This window comes from Coregonus clupeaformis, chromosome 35, assembly GCF_020615455.1.
Source record: "Coregonus clupeaformis isolate EN_2021a chromosome 35, ASM2061545v1, whole genome shotgun sequence".
Lineage (NCBI taxonomy): Eukaryota > Metazoa > Chordata > Actinopteri > Salmoniformes > Salmonidae > Coregonus > Coregonus clupeaformis.
Window position 1 is genome coordinate 3,296,502 of NC_059226.1, and position 22,511 is coordinate 3,319,012.

Below are 22,511 nucleotides of genomic sequence, written 5' to 3' on the forward strand. Positions count from 1 at the left end.
TTTAAATGGTAGCTTTCTGGGCAGAGAGAAGATCTCGTCATATTCATCATCTCCTCTGTCCAGATACTGGTTCAGGCTTTGGCTAGCAAAGTTTTGATTCCCCCTTCTGTCTGAACTTGGAATATTCCTGTTCGCGGGCTTGGGCCACTGACCATTAACCTGGATGTTCTGTTCTGCGTTGTGTAATCTTCTAATAATTTGAAGTTTGATGGAATAACCATTGTAACGCTTCTACAATAGTCCATTTTAGCAGCAGCATTCTTTTACAGACAGAGATGCGGATAGGAGTAAGGAGTCCAGTATCTCTGGAGCATTAGCCTACCTCACTGTGCTGCATTCTAGCCTTAACAATCTATTGAAAACTAAAACATTGTTGTCATTTTGATGTGTATTCCTATTGCTATGAAGCTGTTGCACCTGCAGCGTGTATATTTACCTTTAAGATGTGTGATATTGTTTTATTGCCGTCATACGTTTCTATTGATGTCAGCCAGTTGGGTATTCTCAATATTACCTCACTATAAGGATGTTGTGATATATGTTTGGAGTTGGGCAATGTTACGCAATTTTATTGCATTACTAGCTGTTGATAAATAGGTATTTCTGTCGGCCGAACTGGCGGGGGCAATAAATCGGATGCACCGGTCAATTGAAAACAGCGCACGCCACGGAGAAGACGGGAAAAGAGAGGAGGGTGCATAGGCTACACAAAATACTTTCCCTTTAAACAGGGGACACGGCGGCGGGGGATAGATAGAGAGGGGAGAGGAGAAGAGATTTAAAAAAATAAAAGGAAGAAAGACAGCGAGGGTGGGAGGGAGAGAGAGAAATAGGAAAAAAAAAAGAAAGATGTCATCCTCTCGTTTGAAAAGCCGAGGCGAAGCTTTGGATTGCGGCGGATCAGGGACTCTCTAGCTAGGGACACGATTTTACGCAACACCGAGGCTTTGGAATCCACCACCGCTTTGGCCTCTCGGAGCTATCGAAATAAATTACTCTTCTTCCACGCATTTACAAACAACTGCTGACTTATTATTACTTTTAGATTTTTTCGTTAATTGTAATAACCTAATTTTGCATGAATTTGAGAATAGGTTTTTTCCTTAGGCTATAATATAAATATACAATGTAAATTGCATTGTAAATGCATCATTAAAAGCATGCATTAACCATTTTGTCGCATTTTAGTTATAATATCATGTTGCATCCTTTCGTCCCACACCATATTACAACATTTTAGTCTTAACATTATCATTACTGTCATATATTATTGTCATATAACTGATAGCGTTTCAAAATTGATCATTAATCTTCAGTAATAATTTCTGCTATTGAATGCACCACGATTTAAACTTTCACACAGAAATATTCACCTTTGATATTTTAAACTGCAGAGAGGAACTAGGTAGGCTACAGACATTACAGCAGGTGAAGTGATTCATCAGTTGGCCCCAGCCTATGGTTGGTTGGCCCCCGGAATCTCAGTTGGATATATATTTATACAGTTTTGACACCTGGACTAAAAGTATCTGACATCATCGTGCTTCAAAATGGATTCTTCTTGGAGTAATTTTCTGTTTCAGGTAAGTTTGTGTGTGTGTTTGTCAGAGAAATAAAGATACAAATGGTGTTTAGTGTCTCACTCATCAGAGTGCTATGGATGCTGGGATTCTACACATGCTTCTTATGTGTTTGTGATGTCATATAAGTCTTAAGCTGACAGTTTGCCAACTGTGCCCCTTACAGATTTGTAGTAGTACTGCTTATGAGGGCAAGAGTGAGAGCTTGTGTGTGTGGTGACTGGGGTCAAAGGTGGCATGATCCCCCATTGATGTGTATTTCAAGTCCTCAGCAGCTAATTCTTTCTCTAATTTCCCCAGACTCCGCCCTCACAGACCCAGTCTGAGACAGCCCTCCAATCAGAGCTGCTTCCGGACATGACTGGCTCCGCCCAGAGCCCCCCTACAGAGCACATAGCCCCGCCCCCATCCACAGTGGACACAGCCGCCCTGAATGAAGAGCCTTTACCTGGTGAGCATGCAGGTCTTATGTCCCAAAATGTACCCTTTTCCTTATATAGTACACTACTTTTGACCAGCAGCCATACGGCTCTGGTCAAAAATAGTGCACTGTGTATGGAATAGGGTGGCGGGTGCCATTTGAGACACAGCCAGGATCATGTACAATTTACTCAATTGATCAATTCTAAACAGTCTATGATAATAATAATATTTGAATAAATATATATGCCATTTATAAGACACTTTTAACCAAAGCGACATAAATTTTTGTATGCGTGGTCCCAGCGGAAATCAAATCCTGGCATTGCAAGCGCCATGCTCTACTGACTGAGCCACAGAGGACCACTATGTTTATTCAATATTATTCCAATTCAATAAACATATGGAATCCCCAATAAACTACTGGATAGGAGGGGGGTGGAGGGGCAGAGAGAAGTTTTCTTGTTGTCAAGAGTCACAGCTGCTGCAGACTAAGCGGAAGCACCTTGATGTCCTCTCTTTACATATCAAAGCTGAAAACACACACAATCCGATATCTCTTCAGCCCCACCCTGAACCATGGGATTTCTTACCTCAGGAAACAATGTCCTTTTCACACTCCCTGTGTCTGTTGCATATGTTTGTAACAGACAGAGAGGGATAGAGGGGTGGAGAGAGAGAGAGAGGAGGACTAAAGAGAGAGGTTGTGAGAGAGCTAAAAAGACAAAGAAATGTAATTGAAAAAGAATGAGTGAATCGTCTACATCTGTGATGGTGAGAGCAGTGCAACAATGCTACATCATAGTTTCTGTCCAGCTAGCACATAACCTGGCGGAGGGTCTAGGGGTCCTCCCCCATATTTTGGGGGGGTATCTAAAGCTAATTTCGTGCATTTCTACACAATCCATTATGACCCATGGCGCTTCTAGACGTCTCTATTTAGAACAATAAAAAGTAATCAAAAATGCCCCCAGTCATCAAGCTAGGTAAGAGATCATTGTTAAATATGTTTCAGTGAACTAGATCAAAGGTAATTACAGTGCCTTGCAAAGGTATTCATCCCCATTGGGGTTTATCCTATTTTGTTGCATTACAACCTGTAATTTGAATAAATTTTTATTTGGATTTCACTGTGCATGCTTCACTGTGGAGATGGTGTTCTCGGGGTGATGAGAGGTGTTGGGTTTGCGCCAGACATAGCGTTTTCCTTGATGGCCAAAAAGCTCAATTTTAGTCTCATCTGACCAGAGTACCTTCTTCCATATGTTTGGGGACGTGTTTGCTTATTTTTTTCTTTAAGCAATGGCTTTTTTCTGGCCACTCTTCCGTAAAGCTCAGCTCAGTGGAGTGTACGGCTTAAAGTGGTCCTATGGACAGATACTCCAATCTCCGCTGTGGAGCTTTGCAGCTCCTTCAGGGTTATCTTTGGTCTCTGTTGCCTCTCTGATTAATGCCCTCCTTGCCTGGTCTGTGAGTTTTGGTGTGCGGCCCTCTCTTGGTAGGTTTGTTGTGGTACCATATTCTTTCTATTTTTAAATAATGGATTTAATGGTGCTCCGTGGGATGTTCAACATTTCTGATCTTTTTTTATAACCCAACCCTGATCTGTACTTCTCCACAACTTTGTCCCAGACCTGTTTGGAGAGCTCCTTGGTCTTCAAGGTGCCACTTGCTTGGTGGTGCCCCTTGCTTAGTGGTGTTGCAGACTCTGGGGCCTTTCAGAACAGGTGGATATATACTGAGATCATGTGACACTTAGATTGCACACAGGTGGACTTTATTCAACTAATTATGTGACTTCTGAAGGTAATTGGTTGCACCAGATCTTATTTAGGGGCTTCATAGCAAAGGGGGTGAATACATATGCACGCACCACTTTTCCGTTATTTATTTTTTAGAATTTTTTGAAACAACTAATTTTTTTATTTCACTTCACCAATTTGGACTATTTTGTGTATGTCCATTAAAAGAAATCTAAATAAAAATCAATTTAAATTACAGGTTGTGATGCAACAAAATAGGAAAAACTCTAATAAAAACTCACATTCCACAAAATAAACGTCAGAATTATCGGTCTTCAATCGTTTAGCCGCTGGTTTCATCGTTTGATTCAGGTCTAATGTGAATGAGGCAAAAATAATACCTACTTTTGGCCAGCTCTCTCTCTGATGGTATATCAACTGGCGAAAGCTATCTAAGTTAATTTACTTCTGTTGAAACAGGACAAAAAGGCTACAAACATTTCCATATAAACAGCTGTTAGATAGTAATAATAGCCACCTCATATCGCTATCTGACAGATAGCTACAGGCTAGAGCTGAACTGACTGTGGTAGCTACTAGCTAGCTAATTCGTTCACCTCAGTCAAGATGGGGTAAAACATTAGCTAACGTTACATGTCATTTACACTACCAGCTCAGCACTGGGAATAAACACTAGTTTATTTACTTTGCCAGCTACATCAGTCAACTATAGAGTAGCCAGTTTCTGCTCTGCTTGCTTTTACAACTTGGAGAAAGAACTCAACACATACACACTGAGAGCAGCTGCCTCTGTTCAACTCTCCTGTGCTGGTCCAGCCAGCCTTTCAGAAGCTTTGCCTTCACACAGCCTGTCCGCCCGCTCTCTGGTGTCCGCATGGTCCTAAATTCAGCTGTCTGAAACCTCCAAACAGCCTAACCGACTGCTATAAGGCGTCCGCATGGTCCTAAACCACACAGATGCTGTTTTTGGTATCACAGTGCAATGATAAAACTGGGGGGGGACAAAAATGCAATTTCAGAATGTTGGGGGGGGGTCATGAACCCCCTGTCCCCAGTTAAAGTTGTGCCCCTGACTTAAACAGAACGTTTACTAAAAGTTCTAACATAGTTACATTTAATTACAAATTTGGTAATGTTCTAGGAACATTCTCCAACTGTTTTGACATTGACCATTATTTACTCAAATAGTTCAGAGAACGTTAAGAAACAACGTTCTTCTGTGGGAATTTCAGTACTTCAGCATAACGTTTCCTACAGGTTTTCTTATGGTTCTATTTAAAGTCATGTTCTGAAATTGTTCTGAGAATGTTAAGAAAATGTTCAATAAAAAACACAAGAACTTTAGTAACGTTCAGAGAACGTTCTAAGAATGTTATTTAAAAACATATACATTCTGTTCTTAGCATCAACAAATCTCTCTCTATCCTCAATCTTATTAAGTGTGTTCGCCGCACCCACCAATTGGCGACACCTGATCTTAATTAGTGCTTGTTTCCTTTGAAATGAGGTCTGTTTGAATAGACTAACATTTGTTGAAAAATTGGCATTTTAATAAAACCTTCCAGGAAAACTTTCAGGTAACCATAGTAAAATGTTCTCAGAACCTTGCAATGTACATTTTCACTTCTGTTCTCAAAACGTTTAAAAAGCTTTCCGTTTTACAGGTCAGGAAACATTACATTTTACATTTTCCAGGAAACGTATGCCTTTATTCCCAGAACCAATGGGAAACCAAAAACGTACGTTCCTACAACTTCCAAGGAATCAAATGTGCTAGCTGGGTGGTCATTCACCGGATGCTTTCATCCTAAACAACTTACAGTATACAAATGTAGAGGGGCCCAATAGCTTACTTATTCAGTATGTGGGGCCCATGTAGGAATCCAACCCACAAACTCTACCCTTATCGCACACTTTTGTTTTCCCTCTTTCCCTTTCCCCTCTCTATTCCTCTCTCTTTCTTTTCCCTCTCTCCTTTAGTGAAGGCCGTCTCCAAGCCTGGCCGGCCGACACACGTCTGCAACACATGTAACAAGCAGTTTAAGAACAACTACAACCTCCGGCGCCATCAGTCGGTGCACACTGGCATCAAAATGAAGGACAGAGCAGCCAGAGAGAGGGAGGACGGGAGCAACGGAGGAGGAGGAGGGGGAGGACGGCAAACAATCCCTCTCTCCCTCCTCCACTTCTCTCTGCCCTCTCATCCTCCTCCCGCAGAATCCCTCCCCCAACCCTCCCTACTTGGAAACCAGGAGGGCCAACCTGTTGCGGTGTCCATCGCCCCAGCGACCGTCACCATGGCTGCGCCCCAGGTGCTCCAAGCTGCAGTTGTGGTTGCCGGGACAATGGTACAGGTTGGTTGGTGCCTGTTTTGTCATAATTATTGAAGAAACATTTGCTGCTCCCTTTGCCGTTCTCTCTCTCCTCGCCTAATTATTGTGCAATGTAGCCAGAGTAGCTATACTGATCCCACAGCCAGCACCAGCCAACTGTCTCTTTCTTCTCATCAAACCTAGAGCCAGAACCCGGGGCCTCAACCCAACCCCAACCCAAGCCCCAACCAGGTGAAGAAGAACCATGCATGTGAGGCCTGTGGGAAGGCCTTCCGAGATGTATACCACCTGAACCGCCACCGGCTTTCCCACTCGGACGAGAAGCCCTACCACTGCCCCATCTGCCAGCAGCGCTTCAAGAGGAAAGACCGCATGAGCTACCATGTACGCTCCCACCAGGGAGGGGTGGAGAAACCTTACGTCTGCCCCCACTGCGCCAAGGGCTTCTCACGGTGAGAAGGGGGGGCAATATGTGAAACAAGTATACACACATGCACATATATGTACATGCACACATTTGTGAAACTAGTCTGGAGTTCTAATAGAATTCAGTTCCAACTGACCTCTGTAGTGCAAGGCTAGCACTATCGACGAGAAATTACCGATAAGACACGCGCGGGGTCATAATCCCTTCTCCTGTCTGTTCCAGACCCGACCACCTCAACAGTCACGTCAGACAGGTGCACTCCACTGAGAGACCCTTCAAGTGCCCGGTAAACCTCTTCTTTCTAACTCACTTTAACTCTTTTACTCTCTCTCTTTCTACTCTCTGCATGTCTTTTTGACCCCCACGATGAATCTGTCTCGGTCCATTCGTCTGTTAGTTAATAAGTCACTCGTGATATCTCAGATGGGTCTTGCCATAAAGATCAGTCATTTACACATTTACACTGATTGGCCAGATGGTGGCGCTATAACAAGCGATTAAAATGCTAACTTTAAAAGGTCACGCTCCTCAACCCGTTTGACCTGAAGTCATGAAGTTCGGTACATACAGTACCAGTCAAAAGTTTGGACACACCTACTCATTTCAGGGGTTTTCTTTATTTTTACTATTTTCTACATTGTAGAATAATAGTGAAGACATCAAAACTATGAAATAACACATATGGAATCACGTAGTAACCAAAAAAGTGTTAAACAAATCGACATATATTTTATATTTGAGATTCTTCTAAGTAGCCACCCTTTGCCTTGATGACAGCTTTGCACACTCTTGACATTCTCTCAACCAGCTTCATGAGGTTGTCATCTGGAATGTAGTTCAATTAACAGGTGTGCCATGTTAAAAGTTAATTTGTGGAATTTCTTTCCTTAATGCGTTTGAGCCAATCAGTTGTGTTGTGTCAAGGTAGGGTTGGTATACAGAAGATAGCCCTATTTGGTAAAAGACCAAGTCCATATTATGGCAAGAACAGCTCAAATAAGCAAAGAGAAACGACAGTACATCATTACTTTAAGACATGAAGGTCAGTCAATACGGAACATTTCAAGAACTTTGAACATTTCTTCAAGTGCAGTCGCAAAAACCATCAAGCGCTATGATGAAACTGGCTCTCATGAGGACCGCCACAGGAAAGAAAGACCCAGAGTTACCTCTGTTGCAGAGGATAAGTTCATTAGAGTTACCAGCCTCAGAAATTGCAGGAGACTGCGTGAATCAGGCCTTCATGGTTGAATTGTTGCAAAGAAACCACTACTAAAGGACACCAATAAGAAGAGACTTGCTTGGGCCAAGAAACATGAACAATGGACATTAGACCGGTGGAAATCGGTCCTTTGGTCTGATGAGTCCAAATGTTGGTTGAGATTTTTGGTTCCAACCACCGTGTCTTTGTGAGACGCAGAGTAGGTGAACGGATGATCTCCGCATGTGTGGTTCCCACCGTGAAGCATGGAGGAGGAGGTGTGATGGCGTGGGGGTGCTTTGCTGGTGACACTGTCTGTGATTTATTTAGAATTCAAGGCACACTTAACCAGCATGGCTACCACAGCATTCTGCAGCGATATGCCATCCCATCTGGTTTGCGCTTAGTGGGACTATCATTTGTTTTTCAACAGGACAATGACCCAACACACCTCCAGGCTGTGTAAGGGCTATTTGATCAAGAAGGAGAGTGATGGAGTGCTGCATCAGATGACCTGGCCTCCACAATCACCCGACTTCAACCCAATTGAGATGATTTGGGATGAGTCGGACCGCAGAGTGAAGAAAAAGCAGCCAACAAGTGCTCAGCATATGTGGGAACTCCTTCAAGACTATTGAAAAGCATTCCAGGTGAAGCTGTTTGAGAGAATGCCAAGAGTGTGCAAAGCTATCATCAAGGCAAAGGGTGGCTACTTTGAAGAATCTAAAATATATTTTGATTTGTTTAACAGTTTTTTTGGTTACTACATGATTCCATATGTGTTATTTCATAGTTTTGATGTCTTCACTATTATTCTACAATGTAGAAAATAGTAAAAATAAAGAAAAACCCTTGAATGAGTAGGTGTGTCCAAACTTTTGACTGGTATTGTGGGTCCCTCCATGATGGATTTCCTGCCATTTTGGATTTTGTGGAAAACACTTACTCCTCTGGCACCGAATGACCGATCTGAAGGAAACTGCATCATTCGTGGGAGACAACATGTTAACTCTTGCCTTGTTCTTTCTCTCTATTTTCAACCTTGTTTCCTGTCATATGTCCCTTGCTTCTCTGTATACACTGTATGAATAGTTTTATAGGCAATTTAATGACATTGACCTGCCTAGCTTCTAAAATATAATGACGATGAAAAATGTCAAAATGTCCAAAATACAACAGTGGTTTTGTGTGTGTGTGCACGCACGCGTGTGCTACACAGACCTGCACGTCTGCCTTCGCCACGCGGGACCGTCTCCGTGCCCACCTGATTCGCCATGAGGAGAAGGTGCCGTGCCACATCTGTGGCAAGCTCCTCTCTGCCGCCTACATCACCGATCACATGAGGGTCCACAACCAAACACAGCACCACGCCTGCCACCTGTGCAACCGCAGTGAGTGGACTTCCGTGTGCTTTTTAAAAAATGTGTGAAAGGAGAGGAGAATACATGTGTAACGGAGGTGGTTACACAGGTATCCTTCTCTCATTCCTCGTCTTTCCTCATCTCTCAAATGTCCTTCTCTTTTGTTCCTCACCTTTTCTTATTTCTCAATGCTCTCCCTCCCACTCTCTCCCACTCTCTTCCTCCCGCTCCCTCTCTCCCTTGTCTCCCTCCAGGCTTCACCACCCTCACCTACCTGCGTGTCCACGCTCAGAAACACCACGGCCAGGAGTGGAAGGAGAGCGGCGGGACGCGGGGCATGTTCGGCGGGGCCGGTGCCGGCGGGGTGCTGCTGTGCCAGCTGTGTGGGGTGCAGTGCAAGACACCCACCCAGCTCCAGGGCCACATGGGCACCCATGCCACCCCCCAGGTCCAGGGCGCCCCCAGCCCCAGCAGTAGCCCTGCGGGGACCGGTACCATGGCTGTGGCTGTGTCTCTGTCAGGCAGCTCAACCGTGGGCCTGCTGGTCACTGACTGCTCCAGCATCGCCCCCCAGCCTCTTAGCTAGCAGCCAGGCCCATTGGAGGGGAAGGGGGAGAGGGGATGGAGGTAGTGGGAGGCCGTGGAGACTGCAGTCAGGACAGGTGCGAGAGGAGTGGATGTGGCTCTGGGGTGAAGTTTCCCCTAAGTACAGATGTAGGATCAGTTTCCCCTCCCCCAATCCTAACCTTAACCATTAGTGGGGGAAATGAAAAATGGACCCAGGATCAGCATATAGGGGCATTCACCCTCCGGTGGATGTCTGTATGTTATGAAGGCTAAAGTATGCTGCAAACCAGGTCCCGTTTGTATTCGATCCTATTTAACATGTTGCTGTTGTTTACGCAACAGTCACTTTATCAACTGCCATTGGTGGACACAGACGGAAAGGAGAGACCAGGGAATCCCCCTGTTTTTTAAAATTAAATCCTACTGAACGAAAGAGAACGTTTTCCAGTACAATATGCCACTTTTCCATTCACACAGAACACAAACTCCCATAACGATGTTTGGGATTTTACAAATGCATCGCTATTTATTTTCCTTGGAAATATTAATTATACAGTATATGATCACCCAGACGCGCAGTATGAGCTGTGGTCCTACATTGGCTTTTAGCTTTTTAAGATGAACTGTCTCCAAGAAGGGACTGTTGCCTTTTCATCAGAAACATGTCATCACCATGTAACTTTACCCTATGACTTATAGGCAGATTTGTCTGTATATTTGGACACTGAATGCTCGTCTTTCTTTTCTTCCTATGATCTTGTTGTTATTATTCTGGATGCTCTGATTTTTAATTATCTCAAAGTTGAATTGGTCTGAAAAGTATTTGTACTTTTGTGACACATTTTTGTGAGACTGCATTCTTGACTGTTAATCTGTTGGTGTAAAATCTCCTCTGTTAATGTGACTGTATTAAAGCGGTAGTATGTATAACCTATATGCACTTTATCTGTGAATATGTACAGCATCTGATATCAGAGATGCAGTAGAATAGAACATTAGTATTTCACTGAATGGAGAAACATTTAATTATTATTTAATTATTATTTCAATGCCCCCTCCTATATATATGTAGTTATGATAATCTAAATAGAGATTATATGAGCCGTTGATCTATTGTCCATGGCATTGTTTACACCAGTGGTCTAACCCTCCCCCACATTTTATCCTCTTCTTTGCTATCCATCCCCCCAACTCCTCCTACTCACGCACTATCCCACTATTTCAAACAGCTGATTTACAAGAAAGAAAGGGATCATTCGGAAGACATGTTTAGCAGATGATATAGAGAAGAGCGATGGAATATATCACATAGCAGCTGGTTTAATCTCTCTGGGCACTTTTCATTTTTAGCATTGGGTATGATATGGTTAGCTTGTTAGCAATTTAGCTAGCTGGCAACCCCGGATAACGTTATGTAGCTAGCGATGCAAAACTGACTTTCGTTGTGTAAAATCAAAATAGGTCTTCCTCGCGCTGCGAACCACGTTGGGTGCTGGTTGTTTTTTGTTTCATTTTCCTGGAATCGTTTCTACTTGAAGTGTTTTTGCTCAAAGCAAAAATATAGGTCACGCTAATCTGCTAGCTAAATACCCGGCTGTCTATATGGGCCATGGAACAGCTGGTTAGCATTCGGGCTAATGCTAGCTAGCTAACGTTCTACGAATCTGAATTTCATTGATCGACACCTCGAGCTGGAAGAACCGGGCGTTTGCTACCTTTATTTAGCTACCTCTGCAACAGAGTGCAACTGGTTAGCTATATAATAAGCGACTGTAATTACTCAGCTAACTAGCTAACTATATGCAAACACAGGTGTGTGTACTTTTCGGTTTAGTTAGCTCGTTAGTTAACATCTACCAGACAAAGGTAGCTAGCTATGCTCGGGCAATAAACAAATGTAGCGCGAGCCAGGTAATGTAACATAGCATTGTTAGCTAAGGGGAGACTTCTTTCTCATTGTAAAATTAGGCCACATAACATTAAATACAAATATATTGACAGTGACCGGCATTGTTTTCCCCAGCCAGACTTGTATTGATTATGTGGTCTCTGGCCAATTAGATAGCGTTTGTGTCTCTCTAGCTCAGGAATTTCTGGACCCGACTGTGTTTTCGAAGACATTGCTAACCATATTTAGTTTTCTGTCGTGACCTACCTCACTACAGCCAAAACTGGTGATTCCACGACAAGAGTCTAATAGCAAGCTAAACAACACTGCTCCTGTTATTATATAGCTAGCAAGATAGCTGCTAGCCAATTCAGACATTGTTTACATTCTCCCTGTTGCATGTTCTACAAGCAAGGAACATAGTCATAATCATGCCTGCATAAAACATTGAAGTCAAGCTCTTGGTTCATGTATATGTAATGCATACAACGCTCAAAGCGAATACAGTATTAGACATAGCTCCCAAACGAACTCTTCTGATAGGGGTTTGAAATAGAATGGCATTCCATGGGACAGGCCGGCAGCAGACAGTATGTGGTAACCTGTTCCCCGGATCTGAGGTAGGCCATAACAAGTATTTTTGCGTCAACACCTCAACTGGGGCCACTTCCACGGGCCTCATTGCAACACCGAGTCTAACTGGACCCACTGCCCCGGCGGGGACGCCTCGACACCCAACATCTCTTGGGGGAAGCACTGGTGGCGGGGCCGCTGTACCACAGCCTCATAGTAATCCTGCCAGTGAAGTGCCAAGCCCTGCTGAGATGGAGCCTGATCGACCTATCGGTTATGGCGCATTTGGTGTGGTCTGGTAAGTGGTGCCATTTCAAATAAGAATTAAGACTGATTTCCATGAGTTTTTGCATGGTGTTTTCCCTTTCCAAAAAGGGTGTGTATCTGACAAGTGAATGAGATAGACATACTGTGTGTGTGCGTGCAAGTGCCCTCTCATTGGTGACCAGTGCTAACAGACCCCTCTCTTCATCTTGCCCCTGCAGGTCGGTGACAGACCCTCGTGACGGGCGTAAGGTAGCCCTGAAGAAGATGCCCAATGTCTTCCAGAACCTGGTCTCCTGTAAGAGGGTCTTCAGAGAACTGAGGATGCTCTGCTTCTTCAAACATGACAACGTAAGAATGGATAGCAATACATCTATACACAGCACTGCGCAACGTCCTAAATGGCACCCTATTCCATATAAAATTGTAGACTTACACTAGGAAAAGGGTGCCATTTGAGACGTTTTCATACAGTATTACATCCATAATTTAGGCATAACATAAGACATAGCAATGCATCTTCACACTGCTCATTGATATGCTTCCATACAGAGGCTAGCTCTACAAATATCACTGTGAAGTTAGAGGTTTGTTATAGTTTAGAGACTTAGCTAAGGACAAGAAGCGCCATAACAAACGTTGGCTGTGAACGGTAGATCACTTGCTGAGTATTGACGAATGGTGGCGATGATGATGTGTGTTTACAGGTGTTGTCAGCGCTGGACATTCTGCAGCCTCCGCAGATCGACTGCTTCGAGGAAATGTATCCTTCACATGCGCATTCATGTGCACACACACACTTGCACACATGACAGTTGTGTCAGCCATTGTTCACTCCTGCACTTTCTCTGTCCTAGTTTCTCTCTCTATTTATTATCATGGCCTCCTCCTTTCAAAATAGTCTGAATCTAAATCAAGATAAACCTCAACAGATATTATCCTATTAGTGATAGTCTTGTCTTATGATAGATAGATACATTTAACTTTAATAAAGATAGATGGGGTATTATGCTTTCTTCTATGTGGTCCATCCACATCCTATAGACGTCTGTTGTTTCCTTGACCGCGGGCCATGCCCTGACTGTAGCTACGTGATCACTGAGCTGATGCAGAGTGACCTCCACAAAGTCATTGTGTCTCCCCAGCCCCTCACCACCGACCATATCAAGGTGTTCCTGTACCAGATCCTCAGAGGTGAGTGGGACGGAGGGAGGAGTAGGGAAAGGGGCAAAGTTCAAGGTTGAAAAGGAGTTGGAAGTCAAGGTTAAAGGTTGACTCCTGAGCCCAAAAACAACCCATTTGTGAGTTTGCCCCGTAGCCTTTCTGGGTTTGCATGTTTAAAGGAGCCAGCTTGTTTGATGTGATGGAGCCATATTGACGGATTCATGTTGTCATTGACTGCAAACACAGAAGGGGAATTGGCTAGGGGCTGTATTTGGACCGTTATGAGTAACAGTGATTCTCCTTCTCTCAGGGCTGAAGTACCTGCATTCTGCTGGCATCCTGCACAGGGACATCAAACCTGGGAACCTGTTAGTCAACAGCAACTGCCTGCTCAAGGTAACTGTGTGTGTACACGTTTGTGTCCGCATGTGTGAATCTGTGTGTGAACTTCCTCAAAAGACATGACAAGAAAGCATGATGCTGACAAATAAAAACATTTTTTTAGTAGAGGTCAATATGGGCTGAAGAACACGTGTATATTATGCTATAATTACACTGGTCAACCTACACTGAGTATACCAAACATTACAAACCCCTTCCTAATATTGAGTTGCACCCCCCCACCTTTTGTCCTCAGAACAGCCTCAATTCGTCGGGGCATGGACGAAAGCATTCCACAGGGATGCTGGACAATGTTGACTCCAATGCTTCCCACAGTTGTCTAGTTGACTGGATGTCCTTTGGGTGGTGGACCATTCTTGATACACACGGAAAACTGTTGAGCGTGAAAAATCCAGCAGCATTGCAGTTATTGGCACACTCAAACTGGTGCGCCTGGCACTTACTACCATACCCCGTTCAAAGGCACTTAAATATGTTGTATTGCCCATTATTCACCCTCTGAATGGCACACATACACAATCCATGTCTCAATTGTCTCAAGGCTTAAAAATCCTCCCCTTCATCTACACTGATTGAAGTGGATTTAACAAGTGACATCAAAAAGGAACATAGCTTTCACCTGGTCAGTCTATGTCATGGAAAGAGCAGGTGTTCTTAATGTTTTGTATACACAGTGTATGTTATTATCATGTAACTAAATTCCCCCTCTTCCACTACCCTCGCTCTCAGATCTGTGATTTTGGGCTGGCACGTGTGGAGGAGCCGGACCCGTCTCGTCACATGACCCAGGAGGTGGTGACTCAGTACTACCGGGCTCCTGAGGTGCTGATGGGCAGCCGCCATTACGGCTCTGCCATAGACGTCTGGTCGGTGGGCTGCATCTTCGCTGAACTATTGGGTCGACGCATCCTGTTCCAGGCCCAGAGCCCCATACAACAGGTAGAGGGGTGGGAGGCACAGAACCCTATTCAACAGGTTGGGAGGGAGGAAGAAGCAGGGAAACCCATCTAAAGGTGTAATCTGTCTGGGCATTAATTTAATTTAATCTAACAATTAATAATCAAATAATTTATCGAACTTAACTGATCCTAGATCTGTGCTCCATACACTTTTGGCACTTGTGGATGGTCGGTTTTTATTTATTTAGGGTTGTCCCACCCTCACGCTATCTCCTCACTCTCTATATTCTCCCTCTCTCTCTCTCCCCCTCAGTTGGATCTGATCACTGATCTGCTGGGTACCCCTCCTCTCTCTGCCATGGCATCTGCCTGTGAGGGGGCCAGAGCTCACATCCTGAGAGGACCTCACAAACCGGTACTTCCTCCTCACTGAACTACTCACTAACTGATCTGACCTTCCTTTGTATTACTCTCTTTTCAAAACTGGTTGACTGGCTATTTTTACCCTGTAGGCACCTTCAACTTACCACAGGTGAGATTAAAAAAAAAGGAGTAGCCTACCTGGCTGGTATGAAAATGAACCGCAGGAAAAGTGTCCTCCATTCGCTATTTCTGCATATGGCATATTATTTATTTTTTCTGCCCCTGTTCTGACAGGTACATGATAATTATAGTTGCACACCATGTAGCCTAGTCCAAAGGGCTATATGTTTTGATAAGGTTTGTATCGCAACTAAAGTGGCCAAATAACTCCAAACATAGCCTAGGCATAGGACCCCTGGAACAGGGTTGGATAGTCCATAACCTAGTGAAATGTTTTATTATATGCCCAGTCGTTGCGCAATCGCGTGTGTAAACAGAGTTTTGACTAGCCACTATTTAAAAGAGGATCCCAGCTTTCTTGTGCTGCTATATTTCTTGCTCACTTCTTAAAATTAAGCACATTAATCCACTTTACAACCAGTGTAGCCTACCAGGCATACATAGACGGTGTGTGAGTTTCAGGTTTGGGGAGCTACTTTTCACCATAGAAATGCACCTTTTTATAATAAAGCATTCCATGCTTCATCGCATTTGCAGACTTGTGTAAGATGGCCTACTATTTGTAATGTGATGAATAGATTGGATATTCATAATTGAGGCTAATAATATAACTCAATCACTGTTTGCAAAAAAGACTGTTCAATGCATGGCTGAGCGCGTATAACCTAGAGTAGGTATATCAGATGTGTTTGTTCTTTCCATGCCTTTTTTCCAGCGATTGTATTTTAAAATTGCGATATGCCTGGTTTGGTCTCTACTTTTCACAGACCGTCGCAACTCAACAATTAATCTGCCCATATTGCGCGCGCTGCCTTTCCTTCCCACTGTAGGCAATGTGATTTTAAACCAATCCACAACTTAAAACAAAAAAAAGAAGCTAATGATCCTCTGTGGCCAAATCATGCTTTAGTATCCTATTGTGAATGATTTTTATTTATTTCTCGATATAATTTTGGCAATTTAAGTCAATTTACTTTAGGGAAAGCTTCCCTAGCCTTATGGATGTGCCGCATATGCTTGCATATTAAAAACGGAACCTCCATTTGCTATTTGAGTGCAGGCCACGGATTACATGTATAAATAATTCCACACATACACTGTGTATACAAAAGTATGTGGACACCCTTTCAAATTAGGGGATTTGGCTATTTTAGCCACACCTGTTGCTGACAGGTGTATAAAATCAACCACACAGCATGCAAGCTCCATAGATTAACATTGGCAGTAGAATGGCCTTACTGAAGAGCTCAGTGACTTTCAATGTGGCACCGTCATAGGATGCCACTTTTCCAAGTCAGTCAGTCAAATTTCTGCCCTGCTAGAGCTGCCCCGGTCAACTGTAAGTGCTGTTATTGTGAAGTGGAAACGTCTAGGATCAACAACAGCTCAGCCGCGAAGTGGTAGGCCACACAAGCTCACAGAACGGGACTGCCGAGTGCTGAAGCGGGTAAAAATCGTCTGTCCTCGGTTGCAACACTCACTAACGAGTTCCAAACTGCCTCCGCACAAGAACTGTTCTTCGGGAGCTTAATGAAATGGGTTTCCATGGCCGAGCAGCCGCACACAAGCCTAAGATCACCATGCACAATGCCAAGCGTCGGCTGGAGTGGTGTAAAGCTCGCCGCCATTGGACTCTAGAGCAGTGGAAACACGTTCTCTGGAGTGATGAGTCATGCTTCACTATCTGGCAGTCCGACGGATTAATCTGAGTTTGGCGGATGCCAGGAGAACGCTACCTGCCCCAATACATAGTGCCAACTGTAAAGTTTGGTGGAGGAGGAATAATGGTCTGGGGGTGTTTTTCATGATTAGGGCTAGGCCCCTTAGTTCCAGTGAAGGGAAATCTTAACGCTACAGCATACAATGACATTCTAGACGATTCAGTGCTTCCAACTTTGTGGCAACAGTTTGGGGAAGGCCCTTTCCTGTTTCAGCATGACAATGCCACCATGCGCAAAGCGAGGTCCATACAGAAATGGTTTGTCGAGATCGGTGTGGAAGAACTTCAACCCCATCGAACACCTTTGGGATGAATTGGAACGCAGACTGTGAGCCAGGCCTAATCGCCCCCAAGATCCGTGCCCGACCTCACAAATGCTCTTGTGGCTGAATGGAAGCAAGTCCCTGCAGCAATGTTCCAACATCTAGTGGAAAGCCTTCCCAGAAGAGTGGAGGCTGTTATAGCAGCAAAGGGGGGACCAACTCCATATTAATGACCACGATTTTGGAATGAGATGTTCGACGAGCAGGTGTCCACATACTTTTGGTCATGTAGGGTATATTGGTAGGCTATATGTAAAGACCAGATTTAAATTAAGAATAGTCTGATGGGTGAGAATATAATCAAGTGCTTGTCAAATTGTGAATGAAAGACTGATAAAGTGTTTGCAGCCTGCGCAAGGAGCAGAGCTCATGCCTTTCAGGTGACATTTTTCAAATCCTCATTAGTCGCATCATGCAGCCTTGGGCTATATGTTTTGATTTTTTATAAAGTTGCATAAATAACTACATTTAAACACATAGGAGCACCTGTTTCTTTGTTAACGGCTCAACACAGAATAGCTGCATGTGTCACTCCCTCTGAAATAGTTTGTGAGAAAATATTATTTCTATTTTATTCAGCTATGTTTAATTGTATTCTTCATACTATAAAATAATGCCACGGAATTCTAACCAAATCTTGTCTGCTAAATGAACTAGTGTAGCCCCCAGCTATATGGTATAGCCAGATCAGGGCCTAGCATAAGGACAACTCAGAGTATGCTGTTCTGTTCTTCTGAAATAGACTACATTTTCTTCATATCATGTTTCTTTAGACCTGTCTAAAATAAATAATGGATTTATTGTGATGGTGTAAGCTATATTAAATTAATTTCTTATGCTTTTTTGTACTTGCGTGGAAGCCAGGAGTTGCCAAACGTGTTTGTGTTTTTAAAAAAAGAAGGAGAAAAAAAATAAGATTAACAAAACACAAGAACACCCCTAAATTGTTTTGTTTATCTATACCCCACCCACCATCCTTATCTAAAACCAGGTGCAGCAGTTCATATTGTAAAATCTCTGTCTCTCCCCCCCGCCCCTTCCCTCTCAGCCGTCGCTCTCTGTGTTATACATGCTGTCGGACGGGGCGACCCACGAGGCCGTGCACCTGTTGTGTCGTATGCTGGTGTTTGATCCGGTGAGTACAGACAGAAGTCTATAGGTAATTGTCACTCTAAAGGCTTCCTCTTGTATAGGAAAGTTGTAGTTTAAGCAACAAGAGCTGAAAATGTAGCTAGCTACCGCTGAGAAGGAAAATGCTTAGCTAGCTAGAAGAAAAATCAAGATTAGAGAGGGACCAACTTTCTCTCCATGTGTATGTCACTACCTCAGGCCAAACGGATCTCAGGCAGCGACGCCCTTTCCCACCCCTACCTGGACGAGGGCCGCCTGCGCTACCACACGTGCATGTGCCAGTGCTGCTACTCGGTGCCCAGCGGGCGTGTGTACACGCGGGACTTTGAACCGCCCGCCGACCGTAACTTCAGCCACAGCTACGATAACAGCCTGCTCTCTGTCTGGCAGGGCAAAGGTAGGAGCTCTCTGGTGCTCTTCCCTCATCTCCTCTTTCTCTTCTATTCTCTTCTCTTTTCCATCCCAGCTTGTTATTGAAATTGATGGCCTGTTTGCGATCTCACTCTCGCAATCTCTCCTCTCTCTCTCTCTCTCTCTCTCTCTCTCTCTCTCTCTCTCTCTCTCAGAGCTCATCCATCGCTTCATAACAGAGCACCAGCAGGGGAAACGAGTGCCGCTGTGCATCAACCCCCAGAGTGCCGCCTTCAAGACCTTCATCAGGTGAGGAACACCAAGGGAGGGAAGAACACAACTAACATACATGCATCTTAAAATACTATTTAGCCATGTACTATCTACATCTCTCTTTCTCGATCTCTCTCAGGTCTACTGCGTGGCATTCCTCCAAAGTCTCCAGGAAGGAGGAGAGGTGAAGGGGAGTATAGTTCATGTACAAGAGGAATCATGGGAAATGACTTGCTTTGGTCAATATAATCGAGATAGGTTTGTGTTTCTCTGGATGGAGGGGAGGTGTGCATGAAACAGTACGCCAGCCTCTCAGAGAGAAGAACAGTGTCTGTCAGAGGAAATGCTCAATTTGACCAAAGACTACCCTTCAATGAAAACTACAGTTCCAACTATGAAAACGATTATTGACACTGGTGAAGACTTGACGACACCAAAGCTATAGGCATTTCCCCAATGCTGAAAACTAAAACGTGCTGCTGAATTCAAAAAATGAATAAAGAAAGGGGAAAGAGGAAGTGGTAGAAGAAGTTGAACATTTATTACTAGAAGAGTTGAAGTTGGTTGTGTTGTGCTCCAACGTGGTTGATGGCTGAGACAAAGGAATAGCTGTTTTATAAATTTATGTTGAATAATTGTTCTGCTCTGTTAATTTTGAATTCATTCCAGCCTCGTGCAATATGATGAAAAGCGTCTAAGCAACGTGCTCCTGGTAATACCATACTCTCTTACCTGTGCTCTCAGTGACTTAGTCATGTTAATGTCACATTGATGACTCTACCTTTATCATTTATTCTATTTTGGTTTGATAGTTTCACTGGACAGATTCTCGATCTTAGCTACGAGGAAACCTCTGGCCTTGAGCGTTGCTCTACGCTACTCTAGAATCTTCCCTCCTAATCTGCCCTCGTCCATAAGACTAAACCATTTCCTAGACAACAAATTGGCCAGGTTCTTTGATTGGGTGGGGCAAAGGCAGGGATGGAGCTTCTGGGACTCGAGGCAGGTGGATCCTCGCCCATGTTTTAAAAATCTTAATATTTTATATTTTAATTTATTGTGTGTTTTAGCTTTCTCTGTGAGTGCCGGTTCGAGCTTGAGCACGTTTTGTGCCCATGTACTGAGTAGTAGTCTGCCATTTCAGTGTGTGTGTCTGTGTGTAGAGTTTAGGGGAAAGTGCAGTTTTCTGCTTCAATGATCTCATTACCTCAAAAACTGTTGGAGTCAAAAAGGGAACCCAGAGAGAGTCTACTGGGTAACGTGTACATAGACCCCACTCAACTACTATGTACTGTAACGTGATGTCATTCCTTTGTACTAAATCACACTGTCCTTCTTAACCTCTCTGTCACTCCCTTCCTCCTTTCTCCCTCTTGGAGAGAGGGATGGAGGAAGAGGGACAGATGACAGGAAGAACAGCTTGTTGAAATATATTGGTGAAATGCTGCTGTATTTTGTTTTCTTGTTTTGGGTTTCCTTTATTGGTTGTTGGTTTATTTCCAGTTTAGTTCAGGTGTTCCATTGCAAAGACTGTGGACCCGACCACACAAATACACACATTATTCACCATTAACAGTGTGCCTCAACTCTTTTTCCCACAAAGAGGAACCGCAAAGCTCTGTGCGCTGAAGCTCTGACTGGAGCTAGGACTAACTATAATTAGGCTCCTGAAGACACTGTACTGTGCTAGTTGGCATTGCCGTCATGGCAGTGGTCAGGCCCTTGTCCCACCACCTGATGGTGCTATTGGAAGTGTAGGCTAGGGGGTGATTGGGATTGCCAGAATGTTTCACTTAAACCTGCATGTGTGTATTTATGATAAATAAAGGAAGAGGATTTTGGATTTGAATGCAGTGCAATGGGAGTTGTCGCCATGGACAAACCTTCCTTGTGATGATGTTAACTAATTAGATTTTAGGGAATATGAATCTTTTTTTATTTGTATGTTTTTGTTTTTATTTAGTTCTGTTTCGTGATGTAATTCATTTAAAAAGTTATTTTTTGGTTTCACAACTTTGCTATTGTTTTAGTAGAGAGCCCAAGCAGGCTGAGTTTTAGAAGAGATCACCAGGGTCTGTCTCACTCTCCCTTACACCCTCCTGTCTTCTCTCTATCCCCTTCACGCTGTCTTCTCGTCTCTGTTCGCCTTTATAGCAGGGTCAAATCCACTAAGGCCCCGAAAGTACGAAAACAGACAAACTGGGAGGGACTACTTGAGCTTGTCCAATAAGGAACTTGTTGCAAAATGTTTTCCTACACTGTGCTCTAAGGAATATGCCCCAGCTATGCTTGAGGTAGGACATCCTCCTCCAGCAGTTCAATATCAATAGCTTAAGGCAGCTTCTTAACCTCCCCTTCTTTCCTTCATTGGCACTGATAGGAGAAGAGAAGACGGGGTTAAAGCAATGTAGTAGAGAGAAGCCCAGTTGGGGATTTGCTTTCACATGTCCAGTTCTCTTCAGATCTAGGATCCATCCCAAATGGCACCCTATGCCCTTTGTAGTGCACTACTTTTGAGGGTCTGGTCAAAAGTAGTGCACTTTATAGGGAATAGGGTGCCATTTGGGATGGACCCTACTGAAGGAAAGGAAGCAAGTCTGTATCCTTTGTTCATGAGATCAATAGGCACGGGAGAGAAGACTACACTTGGGAATGTAGATGTTAGAAATGTTTCTGATAAGATAAGAAAAAAAGTGATACTTGTGTTTTTGATTATTCTGAATATGAAACCGATGTTGAATACTGCTGTTTTGAAAATGTTAATATTCTGTTGGTTTGTTTTCTTGTCATGATGTTTTAGGAAAAGTCTTTGACTTGTGTTCCCAACAAATACTTGAATTTCTTAAGAAAACGACTAGAGTAAAGTAGTGAATAAATGGATAGTCACTGGATAATATTCCTGTGTGGTGTCTGTCCGCTTATCAATTGGGAGGGGGCTCAAAGGGCGAAGTTACATTGTACTGTATCAGGTTGTTGACTTAAGGGCTGCCGCCTCAAATTATTAGTTATTTTTGCTCAATATTGTTTGTTTTTTGGTTCTATACTTTTTCTCGCTTTCAGAAAGTTTGGTTGTAATGTTATATTTCTCTGGCAATTTTTCAACATGTTCAATTTCAACATGTCTGAAAATAACTGGTTATTATGGCTATTGCATTATAGCCTATATATGATACTGAGATATTATAATCAGTTTATACATATGACAAGCGTGTATTATCCTTCAGTAAAGTGTTACCCAATTTATCACACATTATTGTACAGTTTATCATTTTCAGGTTGACCCAACTGCAGAGGTTGTGCAAATTAGATTGCTTCTATATGTTATATC

General features: G+C 43.5%; 2 protein-coding genes across 2 annotated transcripts; both read left to right on the forward strand.

The window, feature by feature from the left end:
• The first annotated feature begins 232 nt into the window (after nt 1–232).
• Nucleotides 233–10,586, forward strand: LOC121551098 (myc-associated zinc finger protein). Its single transcript, XM_041863634.2, has 7 exons — nt 233–1,583; nt 1,881–2,031; nt 5,744–6,117; nt 6,280–6,548; nt 6,746–6,809; nt 8,944–9,115; nt 9,340–10,586. Exons 1-7 carry the CDS (start codon nt 1,551–1,553, stop codon nt 9,669–9,671), a joined length of 1,395 nt encoding a protein of 464 aa, XP_041719568.1. The 5' UTR covers nt 233–1,550; the 3' UTR covers nt 9,672–10,586.
• A 239-nt stretch (nt 10,587–10,825) lies between these two features.
• Nucleotides 10,826–22,431, forward strand: LOC121550355 (serine/threonine-protein kinase NLK2-like). Its single transcript, XM_041862581.1, has 11 exons — nt 10,826–12,411; nt 12,599–12,728; nt 13,085–13,140; nt 13,465–13,571; nt 13,852–13,937; nt 14,673–14,882; nt 15,156–15,257; nt 18,477–18,563; nt 18,758–18,956; nt 19,126–19,219; nt 19,323–22,431. The coding sequence occupies exons 1-11, from the start codon at nt 12,098–12,100 to the stop codon at nt 19,369–19,371; spliced, it is 1,434 nt and encodes a 477-aa protein (XP_041718515.1). The 5' UTR covers nt 10,826–12,097; the 3' UTR covers nt 19,372–22,431.
• Nucleotides 22,432–22,511: the final 80 nt, after the last annotated feature.